General features: G+C 37.1%; 2 protein-coding genes and 2 non-coding genes across 5 annotated transcripts; 3 read left to right on the top strand and 1 right to left on the bottom strand.

Annotated features, from left to right (window-relative positions):
* Window positions 1-5380: 5380 nt before the first annotated feature.
* On the bottom strand, window positions 5381-5453 carry TRNAH-GUG (transfer RNA histidin (anticodon GUG)). The gene has a single exon. It is a non-coding gene; the product is annotated as a tRNA-His (tRNA).
* A 178-nt stretch (window positions 5454-5631) lies between these two features.
* LOC110797033 (uncharacterized) lies at window positions 5632-8018 on the top strand. The gene is made up of 5 exons (XM_022002119.2): window positions 5632-5791; window positions 5922-6042; window positions 6176-6279; window positions 7422-7553; window positions 7741-8018. The coding sequence occupies exons 1-5, from the start codon at window positions 5789-5791 to the stop codon at window positions 7765-7767; spliced, it is 387 nt and encodes a 128-aa protein (XP_021857811.1). The 5' UTR covers window positions 5632-5788; the 3' UTR covers window positions 7768-8018.
* A 1756-nt stretch (window positions 8019-9774) lies between these two features.
* Window positions 9775-9856, top strand: TRNAS-AGA (transfer RNA serine (anticodon AGA)). The gene has a single exon. It is a non-coding gene; the product is annotated as a tRNA-Ser (tRNA).
* Window positions 9857-10866: 1010 nt separating this feature from the next.
* On the top strand, window positions 10867-21827 carry LOC110797034 (uncharacterized). 2 transcript variants are annotated; one of them, XM_056828200.1, is made up of 9 exons: window positions 10867-11069; window positions 18245-18575; window positions 19207-19240; window positions 19340-19564; window positions 19703-19792; window positions 20222-20287; window positions 20423-20514; window positions 20677-20724; window positions 21342-21827. In XM_056828200.1, the coding sequence occupies exons 1-9, from the start codon at window positions 11048-11050 to the stop codon at window positions 21457-21459; spliced, it is 1026 nt and encodes a 341-aa protein (XP_056684178.1). In that variant the 5' UTR covers window positions 10867-11047; the 3' UTR covers window positions 21460-21827. The 2 variants fall into 2 exon arrangements, with proteins under 2 accessions (XP_056684178.1, XP_056684177.1); XM_056828199.1 differs by lacking the exon at window positions 10867-11069 and adding an exon at window positions 12062-13539.
* Window positions 21828-25717: the final 3890 nt, after the last annotated feature.

Here is a 25717-nt window from a genome sequence, read left to right as displayed (position 1 = left end):
TTCCATGAAATGTTTTAAAGATGGGTTAGAGGCCCATGGTTGTAAAACATTGGGGTTGAACATTTATCATATATGAAATGAATTTTCATATTCCATTTAATCTTGGTTTAGTATTAAATGATGAGTCCCTTCAATTTGACGATATATTCAAGATAGACTGTCAGGACCAGTCCTGTGACTAAGAAATGTCTATCAAGTGAACTTGAATGTCAAAGGTTGAAAATGGTCCCTAGTCGGAGTTTTCTATAAAATTGGACGCATAGAAAACGTTAGACGATTAGAATGCAAGATGACTAGTAGTTCTGTTTCTTGAACTATGTGGACATGGCAATGTCATAATCATTTGCATAGATACTTACTTTGGGAAGACTAGTATCGGACAAGACCTATGAAACTTTACTGTAAGAGATGAAAATCTGTCATAAGTAAATTTCATTAAAATTATTAGACACTAAATCCTCAATACCTGAGTGATTTGAGATTACTTGTTTGAGAACTGGTTGCTTTGACGTTGACCAACCGTCGCACCGTAAAAGGAGGCTATAAAGGCAACGCTCAGGTAATCACCTATCAAACGAAGTCTAATCTCAAGATCGCAAGATTGGGATTGTCCTCCCATAAATCGGGATGAGATGCTTAAAAGTTGTACAAGGCCACTCGGAGAGCTAGAAACTGTGAAATGCATGGCCGTGCTCGGATGAATCATAGGCTATCATTATCTGTTTATTTGATCAGTTGAACTCTGAAACCGAGGAACACCTCTGGACATAATAAGGATGACAACTCTTACCTTATGTTCAAGAGCAAGCATCGAGCGACAAAGGAATTAGGAAATGCACACTTGTCCCTAAGGACAAGTGGGAGACTGAAGGAAATAATGCCCTTGGTCCAAGTATGCATTCTATGTTAAGTCTAATAAATGCGGTTCAGTATTAATTAACAAAGTTAAATAATTCAGTGAGATCAAGTGAGCTGAATGCCTAGCTAGAGGCCGCTTCAGTTCAAGTGGAATTAATGATATTAATCCACAGCTTACTCTTGACTGAACCCGTAGGGTCACACAAATAGTACGTAAACGGATCAAGTATTTAATGGCATTAAATACTCCATCTATGAATATTCGGAACCGACGGATCTTGGTTTCAGTGGGAGCTAAGATCGTCACAGGCAAGAAATGAATACTCCGGAAACGATGATATTGTCGGAAACGGAAATATGGATCGTATCGGAAATATAAATATTATCCAAGTCGTAGATGTTGCCAGAAACGGAAACATGGTACGTATCGGAAAATATTATCGGAAATGGAAATATTGCCAGAATCGGAAATATTGCCGGAAACAGAAATATTGTCAGAATCGGAAATATTACCGGAATCGGAAAATAATTCCGGAAACGGAAATATTAAATATTTGTTCGAAACGGAAATTAATTCCGGAATCGGAAATATTAAATATTGTTCGTATCGGAAATGAATTCCGGAATCGGAAAATTTAATCGGAAGCGCATCGTACGAATAAGCATCGGACGAGGCCTGCCGGACGAGGCCCAGCACGAAGCCAGGCCATCGCCCAGCAAGCCAAGCGCGCCGCACAAACAGCCACGCCAGGCCCAGCGCAAGGCCAGGCCCAGCAGGCTGCGCAGCGCGCGCGGGCGCCGCGTGGGCTGCTGCTCGCGCGCACGCATGGGGCCCATCGTGGCAGCCGTGCGTGTGTGTGCAAGTGTTTGTGTTCGTGCACGTTTCCTAAAACATGCAGAGTTCGGTTAATGATTAAATTCCTAATTCTATTTGATAAATTAATTAAATTAGAGTTCTTGTAGGATTCTAGGTTTAATTAATTTGTATCTGAATAGGATTTCGATTCCCTTTCCATACCCCTATAAATATGAGGCTAGGGCTCACAATTTATAACAAGTTTCAAAGTATTCAAAAGTGAGTTTTTTGAGAGAAAATTAAAACACACATCTTGCTCATAAAAGTGCCGAAATTTTCTAGTACCTTAAGGGCGATTCTAGTTGGTCAATCTTAAGGCGGATCCGGACGTGCTGTGGACTATCTACGGAGGGACGACACTTGGAGTCCTAAAGACTTGTTCTTGTTCGGTTCGGGCGCAGCTAGGGAGGGCACGCAACAAAGAGTATGCATCTAAATTATGCTATATGATTATGTGTAAATAATATGTTGTCCTGGGTTAATGGTTGTTTCCGCATGATCTATGTAATGTCATATGTATCATAACCTAACATATTTATCATCACTGAACCAACATTTTTAACAACAATTTTACTCCCATCAGGTAATGTAATAAAGGTGTTAGACTTGTCAATAGGCTTATAGTCAGCAAATTGAGATAAATCATGACAAAAATGGTCAGAAGCACCACTATCTAGGAGCCACCTAGTATTAGAATGAGATAACAGACAGAGATTACCTGCCATCATGGCTAGGTTAGGAGTTGTAGCAGCAGCGGTATTGTTTTGTTGTTTGGCCAAAAGATCCATCAACTGTTGGTATTGCTCCACAGTGATTGTTGGATTAACTTCACTGTGATGTCCAAGTAAGACATTCTCACCAGAATTATCATCATGTGATAGTGCAGTAACTTTGTTTTCTTTGAAATTCTTGAAACCAGGTGGATATCCATGAAGCTTAAAGCATCTGTCCACATTGTGCCCTTGTGTTTGACAATGAGTGCAAAAGTAGTTAGATCCAGGTCTGCCATATCTGTTAGTAACTCCTGTCTTCTGATAACCAGAATGAAAGTCAGATTGCTGAGTTTTGTAAGTTTTGTTGTTGTTGTTCCAATGTTCTCCACTGAATCTTCTTTTCTCAGCTGCAAAAGCTAATGTTTCTGCTTGAGTGCTAGCTTGTGATACTTCTTTGTGTCTCTCCTCTTGAGCAAAAAGTCTGTATGCCTCTGAGACTTTAGGTAATGTTGGCATCATCAACACATTACCCCTAATTGTAGCAAACTGCTCATTTAACTTCATCATAAACTGCATCACCATTTTTTCTTGCTGCCTCTGAAAGAATTTCCTAGTAACATTACAGGTACAATTATTGCATGTGCAATAAGGCATAGGATGTGCTTCTTCAATTGCATCCCAAACAGATTTAACTTCAGTGAAAAATTCAGATACAGATTTGTTTCCTTGTGTTATTTCAGCTAACTTTTGTTCAAGAGAATAAATCTGAGCCAGAGATGTGAATCCAAATCTATCCTCTAAATCAATCCAGATGTCTCTAGCAGATTTCAGAAACATGACACTCTTAGCAACCACCTCATTCAGATTGCCTAAGATCAAAGAACATACCAGATCGTTGCATCTCTCCCAAGCTTTGTACTCAATTGTACCAGAATCAGGTTTCATAATGCTGCCATCAACAAATCCAATCTTATTCTTTGCTGACAAAGCCAATATCATCGATCTCTTCCAGCCGGTGAAACCTTCTGCACCATTGAACTTGAAGGAAACAAGCTGAACTGAGTTTGCATCAGAAGGATGTATGTAATATATGCTAGAAGGATCTTGATTTGGTGGAAGATTAGCATTGTTTCTGTGTGAATTAGCAGAATCCTCATTTCTAGAAGGCATTGTCAAAAATTGTTTGAAAAGATGTTGAAATCAAACAAGTATTCAGATATAAGAAGCAAAAGAATCGAAGAACAAACTCGATTTTTCAGAGAAATCCAGAAATTGCAGTAAAAACAGAAGGAATCAGACAGAATCAGGAAGAGGAACTTGCGGAATTTGAGAAAAATGAGCCAAGGATCTTTAATCCTGCTCTGATACCATGACAAAATATGAACAAATATGAATTGAGATTGAGAGGAAACGAAGAAGAGAGAGAAGCAATGTGTTTCTTGTTATTGCAAATCTTGTTAACTGATTATTACAGCAAAGCAGAATATAAATAGTAATGAAAGCTTCTAGACTATTCTATAAGTTGTTATAACTAACTCCTAAAAACTAGGAGAGGAGAATAACAGAATGTGTGTATGGAAGCAGCATCACATCATGCAACGTGAACTTTATGAAGCAAAGAAATAAAAGCTAAAGCTATAACTAACACGTGGCAACGATTTCCTGTGCTGAAAAGCAAGTAAGACTTATCTATCATCACCAATGATGTCTTGGCCTAGTGGTTAAGACTGAGGGCCTGTGTACAATAGGTCTCAAGTTCGAATCCCCCTGTCCCCCTTTGTAATTTATATTGCCCTTGTGGCTCATTTGCACAAAAAAATAATAATCTATCATTGATTTCATTATAGTGTATGTCAATTTTATTCAAAAAGTAAAGCTGTTAAGTTGTAGTTTACCTGATTTTATGCTCTGGCTTATCACACTAGCGGTGGAGGAATAACATGGTTCACTAGCAGTAGAGGAAGAACATGGTTCACTAGCAGTGGAGGAGGAATGACATGGTTCACTTGACCTTCTGTTGCCACACATTGTTTCATTAGTTGGAAGCGTACGATTAGGCCCATACGTCTTCTTGGTCTTATCGTGCGAATCACGTTCAGGTAGTTGGATTAAGATTAGGCTTACTGCACCAGGATTTGACACGTGTCATTCATAGTGTCTCTTTTAGTAAATAGTAATAGATAGATAGTAGACCTGTCAAAATCGACCCGACCCGAAAATACTGGGTCCTGAACAAGATTTTGTGACCCATAACCCGATTTTATCCGAACCCGAACAACTCGAAAAGGAATAAGTCAAAATCCGACCGAACCTGTTTTGGACCTACTTGTATTTATAGTAATAAATGAGATTATAAGAAAATTTAAGCATAATAAACACGTTGTTTTTACTATTGTTCTGTGTAATATGAATTTAATTTGAATTATACGCCATTTTATGGTTGAATTTGACTAAATATAAACTTGTGTAGGAAAATTTGTTAATTTGAGCCCATATTTTGTATATTTATCACCTAAATTAATGAAAATATAATACGCGTTTCAATATCTCCCAACCCGTTGAGTCGACCCGAACCCGAAAGTTCTGGGTTTTGAACAAGCATTTGTAAACCCGAACCCGAAAGTGACCGACCCGATATAACCCGAACCCGAAAATAATTTTTTTTACAACCCGACCCGACCGACCCGTTTGACAGGTCTAATAGACAGTGTCCAAGTATTTTAGTGTTAGTATTTTAAAATGTTAAGAATTTTAGGTCAATTTACATTCTCCAATACTAAACAACAAAAAAAAAAAAAAAAAAAAAAACCGGAGTAGTTGGTTTGATATATTGAAATTCTAGTATTTTATTTTCGGAAATTAGACAAGTATTTCTGGCTTCGCCCCTGTTGGGTGTACAAGAAGATTGCATTGTTTGAAAATGCTGGTAATTAAATTAAAATTCAAAAACATTTGTGGCTTGCTGGGATTCGAGCCCAGGTCTCCACGGCCACAACGTGGAATTCTTACCACTAAACTACAGCCACTTTGATACCTCAAGTCCTAATCAGTGATTAAAAGATATTAAAATCCTTATTGGTGAGTTTTTGCATAACCTAGGCCCTTATTGGGTTAACTCGGCTTCAACTTAACTCTTTCTTTCTTGACACTGAAAAAACGAAAACAGAGCAAGGGGCATGAAAACGGCGCCGTAACATAAAATAGATAGTTAAGATACTGTCGTTTTATAACCTAACAAAGACAAAACCTTCCTATATATTGTTTCATTCCGCTAAAACCCTGACCTTCTTTCTGCGCCATTTGGAGAAAAACCCTAGCCTCCCTCTTCCTCTCTTCTCTCCCCCAGTTCACATCAGCCACCATGGTAACTTTCTCTCTCTACCTGCATCTGGGTTTTTAGGGTTCTTAGGGTTTTTGAATTTGATTAGTTAATTATGCGTTGTATGATTTAGTTCATGATTAAAGTAATTAATTTTCTCTTTTTTTGTTTGCAGACAGCAGACATTGTTAACCCTAAAGCGTACCCGTTGGCTGATGCTCAGTTGACAATAACAATCATGGACCTTGTTCAGCAAGCTGCTAATTACAAGCAACTTAAAAAGGGTGCTAATGAAGGTTCGAATTTGTTCTTAACCTTCAACTAATAGTTTTTTTTTGGGTTTTGAATCAAATGGATAATTTAGGGGGTTAATCTTGGTGGGGTTTTCCGATTTTGTTGATTTTTAATGTGGTTTATTTCGAATTGCAGCGACAAAAACTTTGAACAGGGGTATTGCTGAGTTTGTAGTCATGGCTGCTGATACTGAGCCGTTGGAGATTCTTCTCCATCTTCCTTTGTTGGCTGAAGATAAGGTATATTTTCAACAGTTTGTTGTTAATCATGCTGCAATTGGTTCAATGTTTGTATTTGTTTTATTTCTTATTCTGTGAATTGGGTTTAGGGAAGTTGACAAATTAGGGTTTCTAGAACTATATTTGGAGGTATTTGTGCTTCATTTGCCTTTTACCTTCACATGCATACAAGGGAAGATCTATTGCCTACTCCTTTTACTTGCTAAGAGGAGCTAGTGTATTGTGGTGTCTAGTTGTCTACTGAGTATTAGCTATGCCAAGGGTTTAGAAGCTTCTTGTTAGTCTAGATTGATATGCCGAAATTTTGTTTTCTGGGGCTATGTATCACTAAAATCTCAGTGACTTTTCACTTAGTTTGGTTTCTTGTAATCCCCATGTCTAGTTTATTTAGACACACATTTTCAGTGATCCATATATGGCTATTGTTGTATTTTCGAATTTTTGTCTCAGTTATTGTAATTAAGTTTGTACTTGCTGGTTGCATTTGAGTGACTCTTTTCCTAGTATATGGAGTAGTATGATAAGATTTGTTAATGAAGCCTGAACATGGTAGAAGTAAGTACAAAAATTTAGTTAATGAAGCCCTAAAGAAATTAATTACTCTTGCTCTTTTTGGTTGTTTTGAAAGCCTTAACAAAAGGTTTGACAGCAAGTTTCAAGCCCCTAATGAATCTCCCTAATGACAGCAAGGTAGAATATGGTTTGTTCATCAACATTACTGATATCAGGCTTTCAAATTCATCAATATAATTCTCAATTGTGACATGATAAGGAAATGAACCCCAAACTATCATTTCCTATAAATGTGATGGTAGTAATCCTAGAATTTGGGTGAAAAAGTGCTGCAAATACTTTGATTTGTGTAAAATTGCTGAAGACCAGTGGGTTGATCTAGCATCTTTTAATATGGTTGACAAGGCAGAAGGTTGGATGATGAATTATCTGTCAAGTGAGGAAGAGTTTGATTGTGGATTGGAATATTGTACATGTGCTTTTATACAAATAATCTTCGTGCCAAACTGTCTTTTCTTTGAAAAACTAATTCTGTAAGTAAAAGCTTACACGCGTATTATGTAGATTAAACATTTTTGTTTGACTTGTGCTGTTTGTAATGTTTTTGTTCCTTGCTTTCCAATTGGCAGAATGTTCCCTATGTGTTCGTCCCCGCAAAATCAGCTCTTGGCCGTGCATGTGGTGTAACAAGACCAGTAATCGCTTGTTCAGTGACTTCCAACGAGGGAAGCCAATTGAAATCACAAATCCAACAACTCAAGGTGAGTTTTTTCCTTCAATAAGCATCTACTGCCAATTTTCTAAAACTAAGGCTTTGTTCTGTTTGACTTATTTCAGAGAAATAAGTTTAGTTAAAATAAGTCCCAATAGAACGTAGCTTTAACGTATGATTGCTTGAAGAAAGCTCAAATCTTTTTCCTGACTTGTTCTGTTGTATCTGGAATGCAGGATGCAATCGAGAAGCTATTGATTTGAGAAATACTTAAACTAGATGCCTGTATATCGCTGTTCGGAGTGATAGGCCTCTTGGATTGTAAACGTTTATTCCTTGGAGGCTCTTGACTGATGATGTTGTGCCACTAGGGAATATAGTCTTTTTTATTTTCTATTTTTAGCAATTGTCGTAATGGATTAGTGTTTTGGATGAAGAAGGGTGGAATTTAAGAACTTTGAATTCTGATGTAAGCTCAATTTATAGTTGTTAATCGATTGAAAACTTGGTAGAATACTTTGTGGTATTCTTCGTTTTTGTTGGATGACATTTCTGTTTTGTTTCAAAGACATGTTTCTCTTTTTTTCATGCTTTAACTTGTTCGGCCAATTTTCTCAGTTTGCTGTTAATTGCTCAAATGTGCCATTCTCGTCCTATGATGATTGTAAATTATCTTGGTGCAAAAACAATTGTCCAATATATGATTAGATTGTACTTTAAATGAATTTAAATCCTTCAAAAACAATCGTCCAATATAATAATGTTTAGATTGATTCAAATGAATTTAAATCCTTCAAAAACAATTGTCCAATCTAATATGTATCGTATTCAATTTTACATATTACTAATGATGTTGGATTACACATGAATCTTCCATATTTTATGGTAACATGATCATGGAGTGTGTATCAAAAGCTTCTCCACAAGTACTTTGGAATGGTGAATCATATCAAAAATTCAAACCAAGTAAGGAGACCTACTTTCTCCTTACCTCTTTGTCATGTGTACGAAAAGATTGTACCAAACAATGGAAGAAGCAATCGTTGCGAATCATTGGAAGCCCATTCGTGCAATCCGAAATGGAGATCGCGTCGGACCTAGGTATATACTTAGGCATGCCGGCCATTACTAGTCGAGTGACGCGTGAAATTTTCAGTCACTTGTGCGAAAATTTTGATCGGAGGATATGTGGATGGAAAACCAAATACCTCTCACCAGCGGGCCAAATAACTCTAGCCAAATCCACTCTCTCGACAATGGCATGCCATTCTATGCAAATTGCAAAGTTACCCAGTAAAATATGTGATGACATTGCAAGATAATAGGAAAATTTGTTTGGGGTGGAGGTGAGAAGAAAAGGGGAGTACACCTACTAGCTTGGGCAGCTCTACGAAAAGCTCGTGAGCGCGGTGGATTAGCCTATTAGGGCTATGGCCAGCTCGACAGGACAACTCGGCCTTCTTGACAAAATTGGGGTGGAGAACTCTAACTGAACCAAAAACACTTTGGTCGCGCTCTAAATATTGTAAAGGAAGATGCAATATCGATATGTTTGTTCCTAAGGTCGGGATGTCTAATGTATAGCGTGGTATAACGGAAAACTCGGAACTACTTTGTGAAGGGATGAGAATGGCAGTAGACAATGGCTCTAGTAATCTTTTGGATCATAAATGAGCTACGAATACTTCTCTCCAAGACATGATCACGCAGCCCATTCCTATAAATGGCCATCATACTTTGGTATTGCTATTTGGTGGATTTGGAAGTAGCGCAATTGCTTTGTATTCGAGCGCCAAGATTGGCTAGCTAATGTTAGTGTCGCTCAAAATGTTAGACATCTGTCAGGACTAAAAAAAGATAACTAATTGTCTGTCTAGAAACTATAACTATTTTATTAAAAAGTACAAGTATTTGATTGAAAAGTATAATTACTCATAGTAGATTATAACTATTTTATCACATTTGAGAAACTCTTGATTAAAAAATATAACTATTTGGTAAGAATTGAAAACAACCTCTCTTCAATTGCAGGTGTAAGGTTGCGTACATCCGACCCTCCCATACTCCGCTTCTTGCGTGAGCATCATCGAGATAATGGGGTAATGAAAATGATAATGTATGGTAAGAATTGATGTTATACATAAGACCTTCGTTTATAAGACAAAGTTTTGGTAATCAATGATTAATCCCCAACCTAAACACACCGGAAAAACATAGTAAGATCTGCTACTAAGGATAAAACATATCTGTTGTTGGGTTTCATCAACAAAGTGAGCGTGCCGGAGTGGTTATCGGGCATGACTAGAAATCATGTGGGCTTTGCCCGCGCAGGTTCGAATCCTGCCGCTCACGCCTCATTCTTTGCATTTTTTAATCTCCCTCACTTCCCTTTTCTTCTATGTTTTCACGTCAGTCTTATGTTCCTAAATAACAAGGTTTTACCAACGTATTGTGTATTTGTGTGAGTTGTGATCAAACAAGGTATTGTATTTCCAAGAATTTCTTTTCAAGTCCAAAACTTGCTGCCAATGCCTTATGGTAGTATGGTACGAAGTATATATCATCAGACTTTGGATGAGATGTATGATCCGATATGCATAAATTGGGCGGGTCGGGGCAGCTCACTAGCGGGGCGGTCATTTGCGGGTCATGGAAAAATACATGCGGGTCAGAGTCATCTCACCCATATACTAGACCTTATCATCTCAAGCCCTGCCTGCAAATGGCGGGTTTGGGTAAATTTGGGCTGTTTTCCTGCTTGGGCCATCCCCATTTTAATTTTTTTGGGCGGGTTTTGTGCAACTCAAACTGAAATTTTAGCTATAAAATCATTTTTTTCTGAAATGGTCCGAAAAACTCACTATTTTTACCTCGAAATAGCGGGTTTGGGTACATAAAATCAGCCCGAAGTTTAACCCGACCCTGCCCAAGATGATGTGTTGTTTCTTTTGTTTTTATTTTTATTTTTATTATTGTAGCCCAGCCCAGCCCGACCAGTTGTTGAACAGGTCTCCCGAGCATGTATGTTACAGATCACCTATGAAAATACACTTTCTTGACATATACGAGTAATTTCCCAAGCATCGACTCCGTACATAAAAGTATACTTCGTAAGTTCGTATATGGAAAATATACAACCGACCATATAGTAAAATCTGTATTAATTTTAGCTGTCACGTCTCTCCGTATAACTCATGCAAAATTTACCTCCTTAAGCGTCTAGGAAATTAATTGAAACACATACAATTTGTACGTGTTCTGAATTGTTTGTCCACGACAACAAGTTAGTTAAATTAAACTTGCTAATTAGTATGAATAATCACTCTTTAGCTCTTTTCTCACCTTAATAACTTCCCATTTTTTGTTGACTTCTAACTTCATTTCTCTTCATTCCCAACTCATATCTTTTTTACATTTCTTCCTTCCTTTTGCAAGCCATACAAAAATATTAATTTTTCATTTCCTTTGATGACATTGATCTCCTTCGTTGCGAGGGATTTAAACGAGTCGTTTTGAACGTTGCTCGATTAATTGTTATATTCAATGGCTCAATATCTTTACAAAGGTACAATTTCTTTTCAATTTCTCTCCGAATCTATGCTTATATTTGCTATCTTTTCATACCCATTTTTAATTTGTATTACACGTACTTTGACAATAAATGTTCTGGTATAAAAATACTAATTTCATCCGAAAGGATAAGTTAGGCCATTACTTTAACCATGGGTCTTACGGGCCAGATAATACGACAGATATCTTACGTATTAGTTGGGCCTAAACCCGTCAAGCTTTTATTTATCGAACCCTTTTGTACCGTTTTGCTTCTAGCTGTGGACTTTGGTTGTGGGCTAATGATCAGAATACCCTTTCTTTCACCCCTTCCTTCTTTTTTTTTGTTCTCCTATTAACTTTAAGTATTTTCATACCATAACGCATATATCTTGTATCATGACCGAAATGTACATAACTTATGGTACCAAAATGTTACCTAAACCAACCTCTATTTGAAAGTAATTAACGTCCAATCAATTTAATAAGGCCGACGAGGTCCAATACATTTAAATGGGCATGTTTTAACTTATGGTACCAAAACGTTACCTAAACCTCAATCTATACTATTAAACCTCCCGTTTCAAAATAACCTCCAATAAAACGCAAGTAGAAATACTAATAATATAAAAGTTGGCAAATTCTCACCAAATAGGGCAATGATGATCTGTCACGACTCTCGAAGAATGTAACATGCTAATTAAGTCTCAACATTATGGTTCTTTTCTAGAAAAATTGAAACGTGCAAACTTCACAAGCACAATAGTACATAACTTTTGTGTGGATAATTTTTCTCGAAGGATTGAATAAAAACAAAAATTAGATTTGAATGACAAAATAATACGGAGTATAGTATTTCCTCTGTCCCTTAATACTCGCACCGTTTTGACTTTTTGCACTATTTACATAATTTACTTTGACCCTATTTTATTTCTAATATATGAAAATAAATGTTAGTATATAATATATTGTTGGCTTCATCTTTATATATATTTTCAAATTATTAATAATTTTATAAATTTTTATAATATGTAGTTAAAGATATTAGTGGTCAAAGTTATTCATCGGCAAACGTGTTTAGTCAAAACGGTGCAAGTATTAAGGGACGGAGGGAGTAGTAGATAGAGGTTTGTGAATTGTGAATTGTCATGAGTGATTGCTTAATGAAGTTGTTGAGATGTTGGTTTCATTGCAAATAGGAGTGTGTTGGTTATTTCATGCCTTGCTTGCCACAGTACCGTACGTAACAACCCTTAATACGACACCTTTCTATATCTCATAGTCACAATAATATGGCTTTTATTGGAATTGAAGCATACTATATGCTCCAACACAAAAGGAAAGACACAATTCAATTCAATAGTCTAGCACTATTTTGTTGTATCGATTTTTGAAGTTTCTTTGTTTCTTAGCGCGTCACAAAAGGACAATAATGATGCAAATGGGGTGTTCATATATGTAAATTGACATGTCATGTGTACTCCATCGATCTGCCATTTTTATTTGATCCATTTGATTTTCAAAGTTATCAAGATCGATTTATCACGTAAATATCTCGCTTCAACTGTCCTGATATACCAGAATACCAGGACGAGAGGAGTAGCGCTTACAAGTTACTTACAAGTTACAACATCCCATTAATAGTCTATCGATTGGTGTTGGATTGATTTTTAATTTGAATATCCAATGGAGTAGTAGCGTGGAGAAATTGGAAGTAAAGAAAAAAAAATTGGCTTAAGAATTGAACTTATGAGTTATGACGACAATCTTAACATTTTTTTATGCTCCCTATAGCTATAAAAGTTTTGGGGAAAGATTTTGGGCTCTTTGGAAATTCTCTACAACATTACTCTAAAAATGATCTTTTAACATTGTTATTCAAATCCTTATATTCAACAATTTTCTAACTTACACTCTTTTTTAACAAGAAACTTTGACCATTATTTTCTTTAGTTATCATCAATTACTCCGTAGTACACCGCATGGTTTATAAATTGTTGTGTCATTGATATTATTAAAATATATTTATTGAGACAAATTCAACAAGACTTTCATTAATAAAATTTGTTTCTGTATATTGAGAATTATGCATAAATATGTCAATAATATAAAAGTCAAAGTGGCGTAAGTATTTATAGACGAATTTATAAGGAATTATGCAGCGTGCGGCGGATGTCCTATACGGCTCGGATGGGCCCGACCCCTCCATGCGAAAAATTTATAGTGTATTTTTAGTTACGGCCCTCCTATAATTTTTGTATGATAATTGTATAAATTATCATACTACTCCTATAGTCCTATATTGTTTAATTATTCTACTAATCCTCGTAAAAGTGTTCAAGATCCGTCACGGGAAGTATGTACTTAGGTACATTGGAATAAGAACATACGAAACAGTGTGGAGCCAGCAATAGCATGCAAATGTTCAATGTGGCAGTATTCGTTATTAGTAGCATTGCATGGGTTCACAATCTCTGTTATTCCAGGTAAGATTCCAGTTAAGCAACGCCAAAAATGGGTAATTAACTAATTATATATACATATATATAGTTCATTTTCGTTGTTAGTTAGAATTTGGTTCGATTTGAATAATTAGAAGTAGTAGCTTGTTAAGTAAGTTATGGGTCCTACTTATGGCGTGTAAGAGAAGCCTTACCAACCAATTAACAACTTAACATACATTACGAAAGTGACTATCTCCAAATGTACCGATAGAATAAAAGAGGTCGATTTCAAGTCAATAATCACCGACTTTATTGTGCCACATTATACATTACGTATTTCTTGCATGGGGATTAGTGGATTACACATTTAGCTAGTTTTAAGTGTAAACACCCCATGATGAGTTTCCTTGCTCCACACGCTTTTCCACTTTCTTCTAAAATGTTCATCTAGCTAGTTAACTATTAGGAGATCTCCTATTTCTAACAAATTATAGAGTAATGGAATGGTAGTTCGGTTTGACATGCTCCTATACTCTCTCCGTCCTATTTTAAGTGTCACAACTCATTAGTGGATTTTGACACGGATTTTATAAACAAAAAAGAAGATAAGAAAAATATCACTTTTTGATTTAGTTTATTTTATATTTATTGTTAGCTTAGGGAGCTCTAATTTTGTATGGGGTCTAAATGAGATTTGAGACAACTATAAATGGAAAATGAAACACTTAAAACGGGACGGAGGGAGTACTAAGTACTCCTTATTATGGAGTATCAATTAACGGAACTTGGATACTCCATATAAAAACACATTTCGACAATATGTTCAATACTTCTTGTAACTAATTAACTCAAAAATATTATTCGAGTATATATAATTGTAAAAATCCCATACTCCATATACTCCTTTTGTATTTTATTAAGAGTCATATTTACCATTTTCGACCGTATTTTATTAACAGCTACACTTCAATTTTTAGTACGGAGTACTTCGTAACTTTTTTACCCTCACATTCTAATTATTTAATATATTTAATTTTCTGTAGGGATCACCACTACAATAAACTTCATATCTACTTTTATTAAAATATTTTTCACTATCATCTTTTTCTATTTGTTTATTATTCACTCCCCAACTTGCTTTATTATTTTTATTAGATTCAACTATCCTTTATTAATACGCATGTCAGTCAACATATATAATATCTAATAAAATACAGAGAGAATTAATTAAATTTTTCAAGATTCATCACCGCTAAGCTACTCCCTCAGTCCCATAATTATCTTTCTGTTTGACAAAAAACACGGATTTTAAGAAAAGTGGAATAAAGTACAAATGATGATTGAGTTGTATGGAAAAGTGGAATAAAGTACATGTGAAATAGAATATAGTACATGGGAAAAGTGGAATATAGTACATGTGTGGGGTTTTCAATTCAATTTTAATTAATATAGTACATGAGAAAGTGGAGACCTTAATAGCCAAAATTAGAAACAGTAAGATAATTTTGGGACGCTCGTTTAGAAAATCATGAAGATAATTTTGGGACGGAGGGAGTCTTAGGCACAAAGGAAAGAACCAAAAAAAATGTAAAATTGGTAATTGGTCTGAAGACTATAGTACACAAGGCATAGGGTGTATGCCTTGTGTGAACCAGTAGGATGGCAGCTATACTTATGGTACCATTTCTTACAGTTGTCCCCTCGCAAGCCTGCCTGAACTTGCTCACATGCTATTTTCATAAAGTAAATATGCTGTCACCTTTTCTACATCACAGCCCAATCCCCACCTTTGGATCCATTTATTTACAAGAATCTCATGCATGTATTATCCAGAATCTCAATAAAATGTACTCCCCCTCATTTTTCTTTCTTGGTAGTTGTGGCATGCATGATTTGTTTATTATTATTATTGCTTTAAAAGTTGCACTCATTACACATTTATTATCAATTATTATTAATTGGCTCATTTTGATTGATGTATTTCAAGTTTTCAACCTATTTCTGCATTACATTGGGCTTTGACCATAAAATATTTATGGCCATTTGCCCAATTTTGTGAAATTTATCAATTTTGACTTAAAATTTTACTCTTATTTTGTGGTCTATAATGGTCAATAATACATAAATACTCTTATTTAAGAAAATTCTCAATCTATCAGTCGGATTAGTAGGTGCTTTTAATGATATTGCATAAAAATTGTATTCATTATACTACACATCTGACATCTTACAACAAGTACTCCGTATTACTTTGTTCGTCTCATTTTACTTGTTCCATTTGATCAATTTTTATTAGTGTTTTTGGTCAAAATAGAACAAGAAAATGAGATGAAATGAGTAATTTGATTATTTTGATTGATGTATTAACAATATTTGAATTACATTTGACCAAAAATATTTATAACAATGCCTAATATTGTTAAATCAAACAATTTTATCACGTCAAAATTCCCTAGTTACATTTTTTTTAAACTAAATTTTCAATTTACCGCCCAAATAAGCAGATATTTGCATAAAGTTTCACTCATTAGTACATATTACGCATTTTTCAACAATTATTAAATTGGGTTATTTTGATTGATGGTATTTAAAGCAATTTCTGTATGACATTTGACCAATATTTTTGTGTGAAATTTGCCCAAATTTATGAAAAATGGCAGGCTTTAACTAATTTACTTTATTGTGATGTGTGGCAAACTATATTTTTTAGGGTTATTTTAGTAATTTAAATGGTGACTGGTGAGTCAAGCATCTTCAAAGCTCTTCTTACCCACAAAATCCAAATTGAAAACAGAATTTTTGTCCCCTCCATTAGGGGCCCACACCATAACTTTCTCTCTCTAGGTAGTTTCTCTCTCTAAATTCCTCTGTTTTATCAAAGGCTGGTCATCTTAAGAAAGAAAAAGGTGACAAGACAGACGTTTATTTTTTTATTTATTTTATTTTATTTTTATTTGCATGGACTTATGAAGATTGCGACCACAGACTGTTAAATTTTTAATGCCTTTTGTTTTTAAAAATAAAAATAAGAAATAGAAATAGGAAGAAGCTTGTGGTCCAAGCATATAGCCATATAGCCATTTAGGTACCCTCTACATTAATTGTTCGAGTTTACAAATCTTAATTAGAGTAGATATTAATGTAATATTGTGTCACTAATCTGAATAGTTCATTATGGTATAAAGTTTGGATAATAGAAAGTGTATCATTTGATAACATTACGTTTTGGTTATAAGCTAGATTGAACGAGTATACACGTAATTAAAACGACTGAATATTCCGAGTAAGAAGAAAATAACTATGTTGACATTATAAAATAACTTCATATTTCATTTAAGACACTACTCGTATCACTGTATGGATTGGATTGATGGTTTAACGTCAAGAATAATGCACTTACATTGACTATAGTCTTTCCACTAGAGTAAACTTTGTATATGTTTAGATGTTCAAGAATTATAAGGGATGCAAAAGTATGGAGTATAATTTGCAAATGTAATAAACTCTGATAAGTTCAGTAAATTTTAGACAAAATACGTTTAGGAAAAAATAAGTGAATAAGCCAACAATATAGAATAACTTGGTATTATCATTTATACCAAAGTGGCTTGAGATAATAATCGTACAAATTAGATTGATGATTTTAAAGTCAACAAATAATGCACTTATTTATTGATTATATTGTCTTTTCACTAGAAATGGAGCAACCACAAGAAAGGAAAAAGCTTGTTCAATAAGCATAATACTAGCATTTTAGCACATCATCCTCCAATTCTCCTATATAAGTATTCCCTCCTTTTTATTCCCCTCTTTCACATAATCTTGTCTTCATTTTTTGTAATTTAACTCAAATTAAAAACAAAGAAGAATAAGAAGAAAGAACTCCAAGCAAAGCATCTTTGTTCCACACATAACACATGACCACCTTTGCCTCCTTGCTTTCCATCCCATGCAAGTATCTAGCCTTTCCTTTACTTACAATTTAGAACTTTTTTCATTCTCATACTATTCTTTCTTATTCATTATACACACAAATAATAATAATTTCCCAACCAAAAATCTCCCATTTTTTGTAAATCCTTGAACTTTTTGTACCCTGAAAAAATAAAAAAATAATTTCCATCTTAAAGTTTGGAATATTTGCTTTAATTTGTTTCACAATTAAACCATTGTGGGTTTTGGTTTATTGAGTCACATATATAATTAACCCACAAAAATTTTCTTGCTACCCCAAAAAAACACCAACTTTCTAGTCAAGTTTCATGATTGTTCTAGATTTCCCAATTTGAGCTTTTTTCTCTAGATTTTGTGTTTTGTTTTTTGTTTTTTTTTAATTTTTTTGTTGTTGTGGGTTTTTCAAGAGCTTTGTTATCTTCATCCTTGGTTAAGTGTGGGGGGAGTTGAATGTTTGTCTCTAATTACATGTTTCCAATTTCATGGCATTGAAAATCCCCCCATTTTCAATCCCCTGCTTTTTGTAGTCTTCTTCTCTGTTCTTGGATTTTGTTTCAAAAATTTTCCTAAAAAACTCCATTTTTTCATTTTTCCGATAGTGAATCTTTTCTGGGTTTTGCCAATTTCCCCATTACCAACACCAAAAACCCACTATAAAACCCCCAAAAATCCCCCATTTTCCCATCAAATTTCCTCCAAAAAATCATAAAAAAAGACAAAAACTTTGGATTAAATCCAGACTTCTGAAAAATGGGTGATTTAGCAAGAACACTAAGAGTAACTTGGCAACCAGTTGTGACAGGTGATACATCAAATTCACACTACTGGCTAAATTGGAGGGTGTTGCTCTGTGTAATCTGGGTATTAGTCTCCATGATTTTTGCCGCATTTCTAATATCAAAACACGAAGGCCCGAGAAAATCTTCAAAAACAAGATTGGATGCTGAAATTTCAGAAGAAAAACCAGGAATTTTGTATGCAGATGAAGTTTGGATGCCTTGTCTTAAAGGAGTTCATCCTGGTTGGCTATTAGCTTTTCGAGTTTGCGCCTTTTTTGTGCTATTGATTCTCCTCATTGTCAATGCTATTGTTGATGGTGGCTCCATTTTCTACTATTACACTCAGTAAGTTTTTTTTTTTTACTTTTAATTTTAGTTTTTGTTACATTTGCGATTTCAATTTATGACTTGGGTGTATAATGGACATTCTAATTACTTTGAGCATATGGTTAATTGGTTTTTAGTTAAATTGTGATGATGATCATGATGCTAATGGGTTTTTTTTAATTTAGTTTCATTATATGTTCGGGTGTAGCTTGTACATACATTATAATTTATACACATAAATAAGCACCAAATAATTTAATGAACAAAAAAAATGATCGCATTTGTGGGCATACTATTACTCGGGTGTATAATGGACATTATCATAAAATCGAGCATATGATTAATGGTTTTTTTTTTGTTGTTTTCGTTATATTGGCGAGTGCCATTATACATCTGGGTGTGGCGTATTGTGACTCGGGTATATAATGGACATTCTAATAACTTTGAGCATATGATAAATGGGTTTTTAGTTAAATTGTGATGATAATGATGATGATGCTAATGGGGTTATTTTGGTGTTTTTTGTTTGATTGATATGGACATTCTAATAACTTTGAGCATATGATTAATGAGTTTTTAGTTAAATTGTGATGATAATGATGATGCTAATGGGGTTATTTTGGTGTTTTTTTTTTTTTATGATCAATAGGTGGACATTTACTCTTGTTACAATATACTTTGGGGTAAATCATTATCTAAACTTACATTCAAATTTCTAATTTGATAACCCCAAATTGGAAAGTTTCCCTAATTGGTTTTTTAATTTGGATTGCTAATTGTAGTTAGGATCGGTGTTATCCATGTATGGGTGTTATGATTACCACCAAAAAATAAGTGGTGATAGAGTTCATAGTGAAGGAATAGATGCAGAAAGAGGTGGTTATTTTGCATCAATCAATGATGGAGCTCCAAATGCAATCAAAACCAGTTTTAGCCCTCAACAAGTTCTTGACCGGCAACGGGCTACTGCCGGTTTCTGGGGTTATGTTTTACAGATTATTTTTCAGGTAAACAGACTTAAATATACAAGTATTAGAAATTTGAAGTTTCTGTTTTTTTTTTGTATGTTCAATGTTAAAAAGAGCTGTTTTTGTATGAGTGAAAACTAACAAATGTTGCTTATAATATGTGTGCATTTTGAACAGATGAATGCAGGAGCTGTGATGCTTACAGATTGTGTATTTTGGTTCATCATTGTTCCGTTTCTAGCTACCAAAAACTACGATCTCAATTTCGTGAGTACCAAATTCTCTAGTTGATCAATATATTGCTTTGTTTAATCTATAATTAGACCTGTTTATCTTGAGCCTGTCCACAGGCCCGGCCCGACCCTAAAAATAACGGGTCTGGGCATATTTAGGCATGTTTGTCCGGTCCGGTCCTGTTTTTGTTTTTTGAGTGGTTTTGGGCGAATTAAAATTACAAGTTTAGTTATAAAATCGGTCCTGCCCGTAAATGGCCTGAAAGCCCGATATTGTTATGCTTGAAATGACAGGGTTTGGGCACAAAAATCCCCCTGAAATCTCACCCGATTCGACATGATGGGCTGATTTTTGGTTGTGGCCCGACCTGAACCCGTCTAGCCCGTCTTTTGTTCAAGTGTAATCCATATGCTATGAACTCATGATCATATTAACTTATTTTCTTAACCTAATTTTGGACAGTTCATTATCAACATGCACACAATCAACCTTGTATTCCTGCTTGGTGATACCGCGCTGAATAGCTTGGTAAGTTACTGGACTTTTACCAAACTGACTACTTTGACAAATTTATTTACCAAAACGACTATTCAAAAAATCTCAAGTTACTCCTCGGATCTACATTTCCGATCACTAATACGTGTGATTTTCGGGTTTTCTCAGAGATTTCCATGGTTCCGGATAGCGTATTTCATCCTTTGGACATCGTTCTACGTCGTTTTCCAATGGGTCCTTCATGCTTGTATTTCAATTTGGTAAGTTAGCTAGCTACATTTAATCTCTTTTGTAGTACTCGTATAGTCGTATCGTATGATAATAATAATAATGCTTCTTCATGAAGCAATAATGTTTCCCGGTTTCCCCCATTTGTGTCTTACTCTCTCTAATGTGTCTTTTACACAAAATATGTAAAACAGGTGGCCATATCCGTTTTTGGACTTGTCTTCTTCATTCTCCCCTTTATGGTAAGAATTTCCTATTCCTTTTACCTCCTTAGATATTTTATTTTTTAAGAAGAATGCAATTGTAAATTTGTAATTAGACAGGGGTGAGCATGGGTCGGGTATCTGAACCATTAGTATAATCGGATCGGGTAATCGATAGACTTTATAAACATTAATGTGTTATTAATCATTCAAAACTAAATACCAACATTAGCACATGATTTTGATTACATTACTACTTTTCTAGACCGAATCATCTCGAGTTTGGCCCCAAAATGACGTTCCATGCCCGTTTTCGGGCCCGACCTGATTTTAATTTTTTTGGGCGGGTTTGGGACAATTCAAAGCTTGAATTTTAGTTATAAATTGACCCGACACGAAAATTGCCTAAAAAGCCCGGAAATTTGACCCGAAATAATGGGTTTGGGCACGAAAATACCCAAAGTTTGGCCCGGCCCGAGATGATGGGCTGACCTGAACCCGTCATGGCCCGTCATATGATCATGTCCACATTTTTCTAATGTGAACGAAATTAGATTTTTTTGTTGAATTTTTGACCTAAGAGAGTGTAAAGAGGAAGCTATATTACATTTTGGACGAAATTATACGAATCTAATTAGCTCAATTTGTACGTGCAGGTATTCTTCGGTTGCAGTAATGCATCTCCCATGTTACGGCATCTTCTACTATATAATGAAACTCAAACATAATCTCTTATCAAGATATTTCCCTTTGTCGTACCAAATCTCCAAATGATAGAAACCAGAAAGTTTATTTGTCAACGATTAATCGAAGCCCGAAACCCGAAAAGATTTCATGATTTTGAACAGATTATTACAATGATTTTTTCGATCGTTTTCGAAGGTTGAAAGAGAGGTAGAAGAAATTCAGAAGCTAACTATACAGGTCAGAGGATTTATACATATACGAATTGAAGTAGTTAAAAAATGTTGGCAAGTTTTGTTTTCAGAAATGTGGTGAATTTGTCATCTTTGTAATGTTTGTAAAACCCATTCTTTTAAAAGAGGATGGAACAATTGTAATTTACCATATGTAGCTTTTGTATAAAGAAGATTGCATATACAAAAATGATGATTTTTTTACAAGTATATATACTTTTGTTCCGGTGTTGTAAAGATGGAAACAATGGGCTTCGAATGAAGGCCCTTTTGTATGTGTTGAAGATCTTGCTTGTTTGAATGAGTGGAGTCCGAATTCACCTGCACAAGAGCAAAGTCACTAGCCTCGGGGGTGTTTCCGAGGAAAGCCCCTCCGATGCCTAAGTAAGAATGATGCTCGGATTCTAGAGAGAAGTTCTCTAGAAGAGTAGTCTTAAGGCGATAAATTGGACGTACCTTGAGGTGTGAGCCTTGGCGGCCTATTTATAGTGTTTGCATAATAAATGCCCATAGGTCATTTATTGTTATTGGGCCTTGGGCCTTAATGGATGGCTGAATAGCCATTGGTAGGTTTGATGTTGTCGTTTAGAGCCATTGGGCTTTGGACTTAGTGGCCCAATTGAGAATCAATTGGGAGCCCAAACAACATGCCCCCCAGACCCGGTCCATTTAGAATTAAATGGGTGGGTTTCCAGCTGTCAGAAGTCCGAAGGTTCCCTCTCTTTTTTGAAAAGGGATGATTTGCATTGATGACAAGTGTTGGGAATTGTAATGTGTCATGGAGATCGTGGGTTTGAGGAAGTTGATGCGCCCTTTCTCTTTTCTATAAATACTGGGTGCTTTGCTTTTTTTGAACTTTTTACTCCTTATTTCAAACCCATTCTCTCTCTAAATTCCGGCGATCGCAGTGCAATTTGCTTCTTCAGATCTACGAAATTCGGCCAACTTTAGACTTCGGGAACTTGTGTTGTTCGCTTTATCGGCGAATTCCGCTTCGGAAAAAGGTAATTTGCTTCTGAGTTCTCCTTTTTTCTTCGCTCTTCCTTCTACCCCTCAATCTAAACCCTAGATCGAGATTTCGCGACCATGGCAAAGAATAGGGGCAAAAGCAAGTTCGTTGTTGGTTCCTCTAGTGAGAGAGAGAACGTGCCTTCGGGGAGGTTACCGAAATCTTCGAGGGGTCGACCTTCGGAGAGGCCGTTGGTGAAGAGTTCGATTGGTTGGGATGCTTCCGAAGATGAACGCGCAACCTCTGGTGAGAGAGCTGGCTTTTCGGGTGCTCGTCGTCGTTACTCCGAGTTTCCAGTTCATTGGACGGAAGCTGATCCGAAGGGCAAGTATGCCTCAATTTTGCATGAGACCACGCAGATCGACGGTCCGTTGGAGAAATCGGTCAGCGGTGACTGGTTGGTGGAAGCGAAGTTAGGGAATTATCATCGGAAGGCCGAGGAGCTATACGGAATTCAGCATGCCTTGGGGTACTGGTGCGAGCTTCCTGAACAAGAGCGTCCTCGGGTGACTCATCCACCGAGGGGGTTCATTTCCGTGTATACTCACCATTTGGAGAATGGTCTCCGCTTTCCTTTGGATCCGTTCGTATCCGAGCTTTTGGTGTCGTACAACATTAGTTTGGCCCAGCTCACACCCAAATCTATGAGGCACATAATCGGATTTAGATGGGTGTGTGACTTCGTCAATTTCCCTTGCTCTGTCGCTATTTTTCGGGATCTTCACGATCTGGTTCTCAACCATGCTTCCAAGGGTGATGGGTATGGTTGGTGGACCATTGTCAACAAGAAGTCCCGAAAGAGGGGGGATCCGAACTACATCACGGCGTACCCCTACCTTAGCTCTGACCACAATTGGAAGACGGAGTGGTTGCTCGTCCGTGTGCCGACGGATCCGAAGCATCCCAACTTTTATCGTCCTCCGCAGTGGTTCGTGGCTCCTGATCCTGATATGAGGGGTGTGGCAGCTCCAGATCGGAACCATCGCCACTATGTGGACCTCCTCCAGTGGTTCTTGGCTCAAGAGGATAACCATCGACTGCCGTCTAGCTGGCTCCCGAATCTCAATTACATTTTGAGGGAGGACATTCTTGCTGTTGCCGGTCTCAGCAGGATTTTTGACAGGGGTAGGTGTCTTTCGGCTGAGACCGTTTTTTCAGTGAGTTTGTCCTCTTTCCTGTTTCGTTTTGCTGACATGTTTTGTGCTTTGTTTTTGCAGAGTACGGCTTTAGCTGCATTGATCCTAAGAAGTTGGGCATTTCTTTGGATTTGAAGACTATTCACGACCCGGCTCCCGAGTACAAGTTCGGAAAAGATAACCCTCGTAATCCTCGTCTGAAGGATTACGTGTTGTCTCCTTCGGGGGTTGCTCGGATATCCGAAGTTCGAGCTGATCCGTGGGATTCCGCCTCTTCTGTTGAAGCTGTTCCTGTGAAGGTTGTGCTTCCTGAGTTGAAGACAACTTCGGACCCGGTGAGTGTTCATTTATAAGCTCGATTTTCTGTTTATCTTTTTCTTTTCGGTTGGCCGTCGGCTAACGTCTTGGTCCTGGACCATCTTTTTAGGGTCCTGGGACTGACGCTGTGCCGCGTGCCGTTCCTTCGGTTTCATCTCCGGCTCGGATAGATATCACTTTATCTAGGAACCGGGTATTTCCCGCTTTTTTCTCTATTTCTTCCTTTTTCTTCTTTTATATTCGTTGACCCTTGGTCTCCCCTTTTTAGGATCAACGCAAAAGGAAGGGTAGCACTCTTTTGAGGCCGTCCACGCATCCGAAGAAAGCGAAGGCTTCTCGGCCCTCGGAGAAGGTATTTGTTCTGACTTGGATTTTTTGTAGTTCGTTTCTCCCTTTTTCGGAAACTAATCTTTGAACGCTTGCTATGTAGGAAGCGGTTTCGGAAGTCATGCCTCCTCCTAAGAATCTTCTTCACTTCATGCCCTTGCCAGGGCAGAAGTTAAAGAGTGTGGTGGTTGCTGAACCGCCGCCCGTGGATCAGCCGCTGGTCGAGGAAGATATCATCCCTTCTCCCCTTAAACCATCTGCTGCTTTGGGGATCGAAATCCAGGATATCACCGAGGTGATGGAGGCGATTGAAGCCGATTTTGTTCCTGGTTCGGATGTCCCTGAGGTAGCTGGGGAGAAGAAGGAGTCTGCTGATCTTCCCTTCGAGAGGGAGAAGAGTCCAGACAAGGAGATGATAGATCTCTCGGGCCCCGAAGCTGCGGTCCCCGAGGTTCAGAAGGAGGTTCCCTCTGCTGGAGAGGAGGAGCAGCCCGAGCAAGGTTTGACGAGGAAGAGGCGCCACTCAACTTTGGGTTCTACTTCTACCTCGGCCCTGGATAGGCTGATCCATGCTGATCCCTGTTCGGATGTTCCGCTAAAACGGATCCCCGAAGAAGTAAGGGAGGCGATGGCTCGATATGCCAGGGCTCCGATTTTGGGAGAGGACCCCTTGGCTCACGTGGGATCCTTGGTGGGCCCCGAGGCTGCTCGGGAGAATCTGCTTCGTGCTAACCCGCAGTGGAGGGTTCCTGGGGCCGAAGAGAGGAATCCGGCTATGATGGCCCAGTACTATCTGAACGAGGTAATTTGCTAGATTTTTCTCTTTGAGTTGTGTTTTTGTTTTATGTTTTTCCTATTTTGCTCATCTTTCTCTCGTTCCCAGGCTGTTTTCTGGTCTTCGTTCGCTTTCGAGTGTAGCTCGGTTGAGGAGAAACAACTGAGGAAATATCGTGAGGCTTATGCTCGTGATATTCCCATTTTGGACCAGAAGGCTGGGCAACTCCTCTCCGAGCTTACGGAACTCAAGCAGCTGTACCTTCACTATAGTCGCGAGGCTAGAGAGTCTGCTGAGAAGATCGGGACCGAGGTTGGCCAGCTCATCTTCCGAGTTGAAGAGGATGCTGAGAAGATCGCTTCCTTTGCTGAGGAAAAGAAGGATATGGCCGCTAAGTTCGCTAGCGAACTTGAGGAAAAAGATAGACTCTTCCAGGAGATGAAGTCTAAATTTGAAGCGGCCGACAAGGAGCATAAAGAGGCGGAGTTAAGGCTCCACCATTTTGTCCAGCATCGGGAGCTGATCCAGCAGCAAGCTGATAAGGTGCCTG

This window comes from Spinacia oleracea, chromosome 5, assembly GCF_020520425.1.
Source record: "Spinacia oleracea cultivar Varoflay chromosome 5, BTI_SOV_V1, whole genome shotgun sequence".
In the NCBI taxonomy this organism is placed as follows: Eukaryota; Viridiplantae; Streptophyta; class Magnoliopsida; order Caryophyllales; family Amaranthaceae; genus Spinacia; species Spinacia oleracea.
The sequence above is the reverse complement of the archived record's forward strand: the minus strand, read 5'-3'. Positions and strand labels throughout refer to the sequence as shown.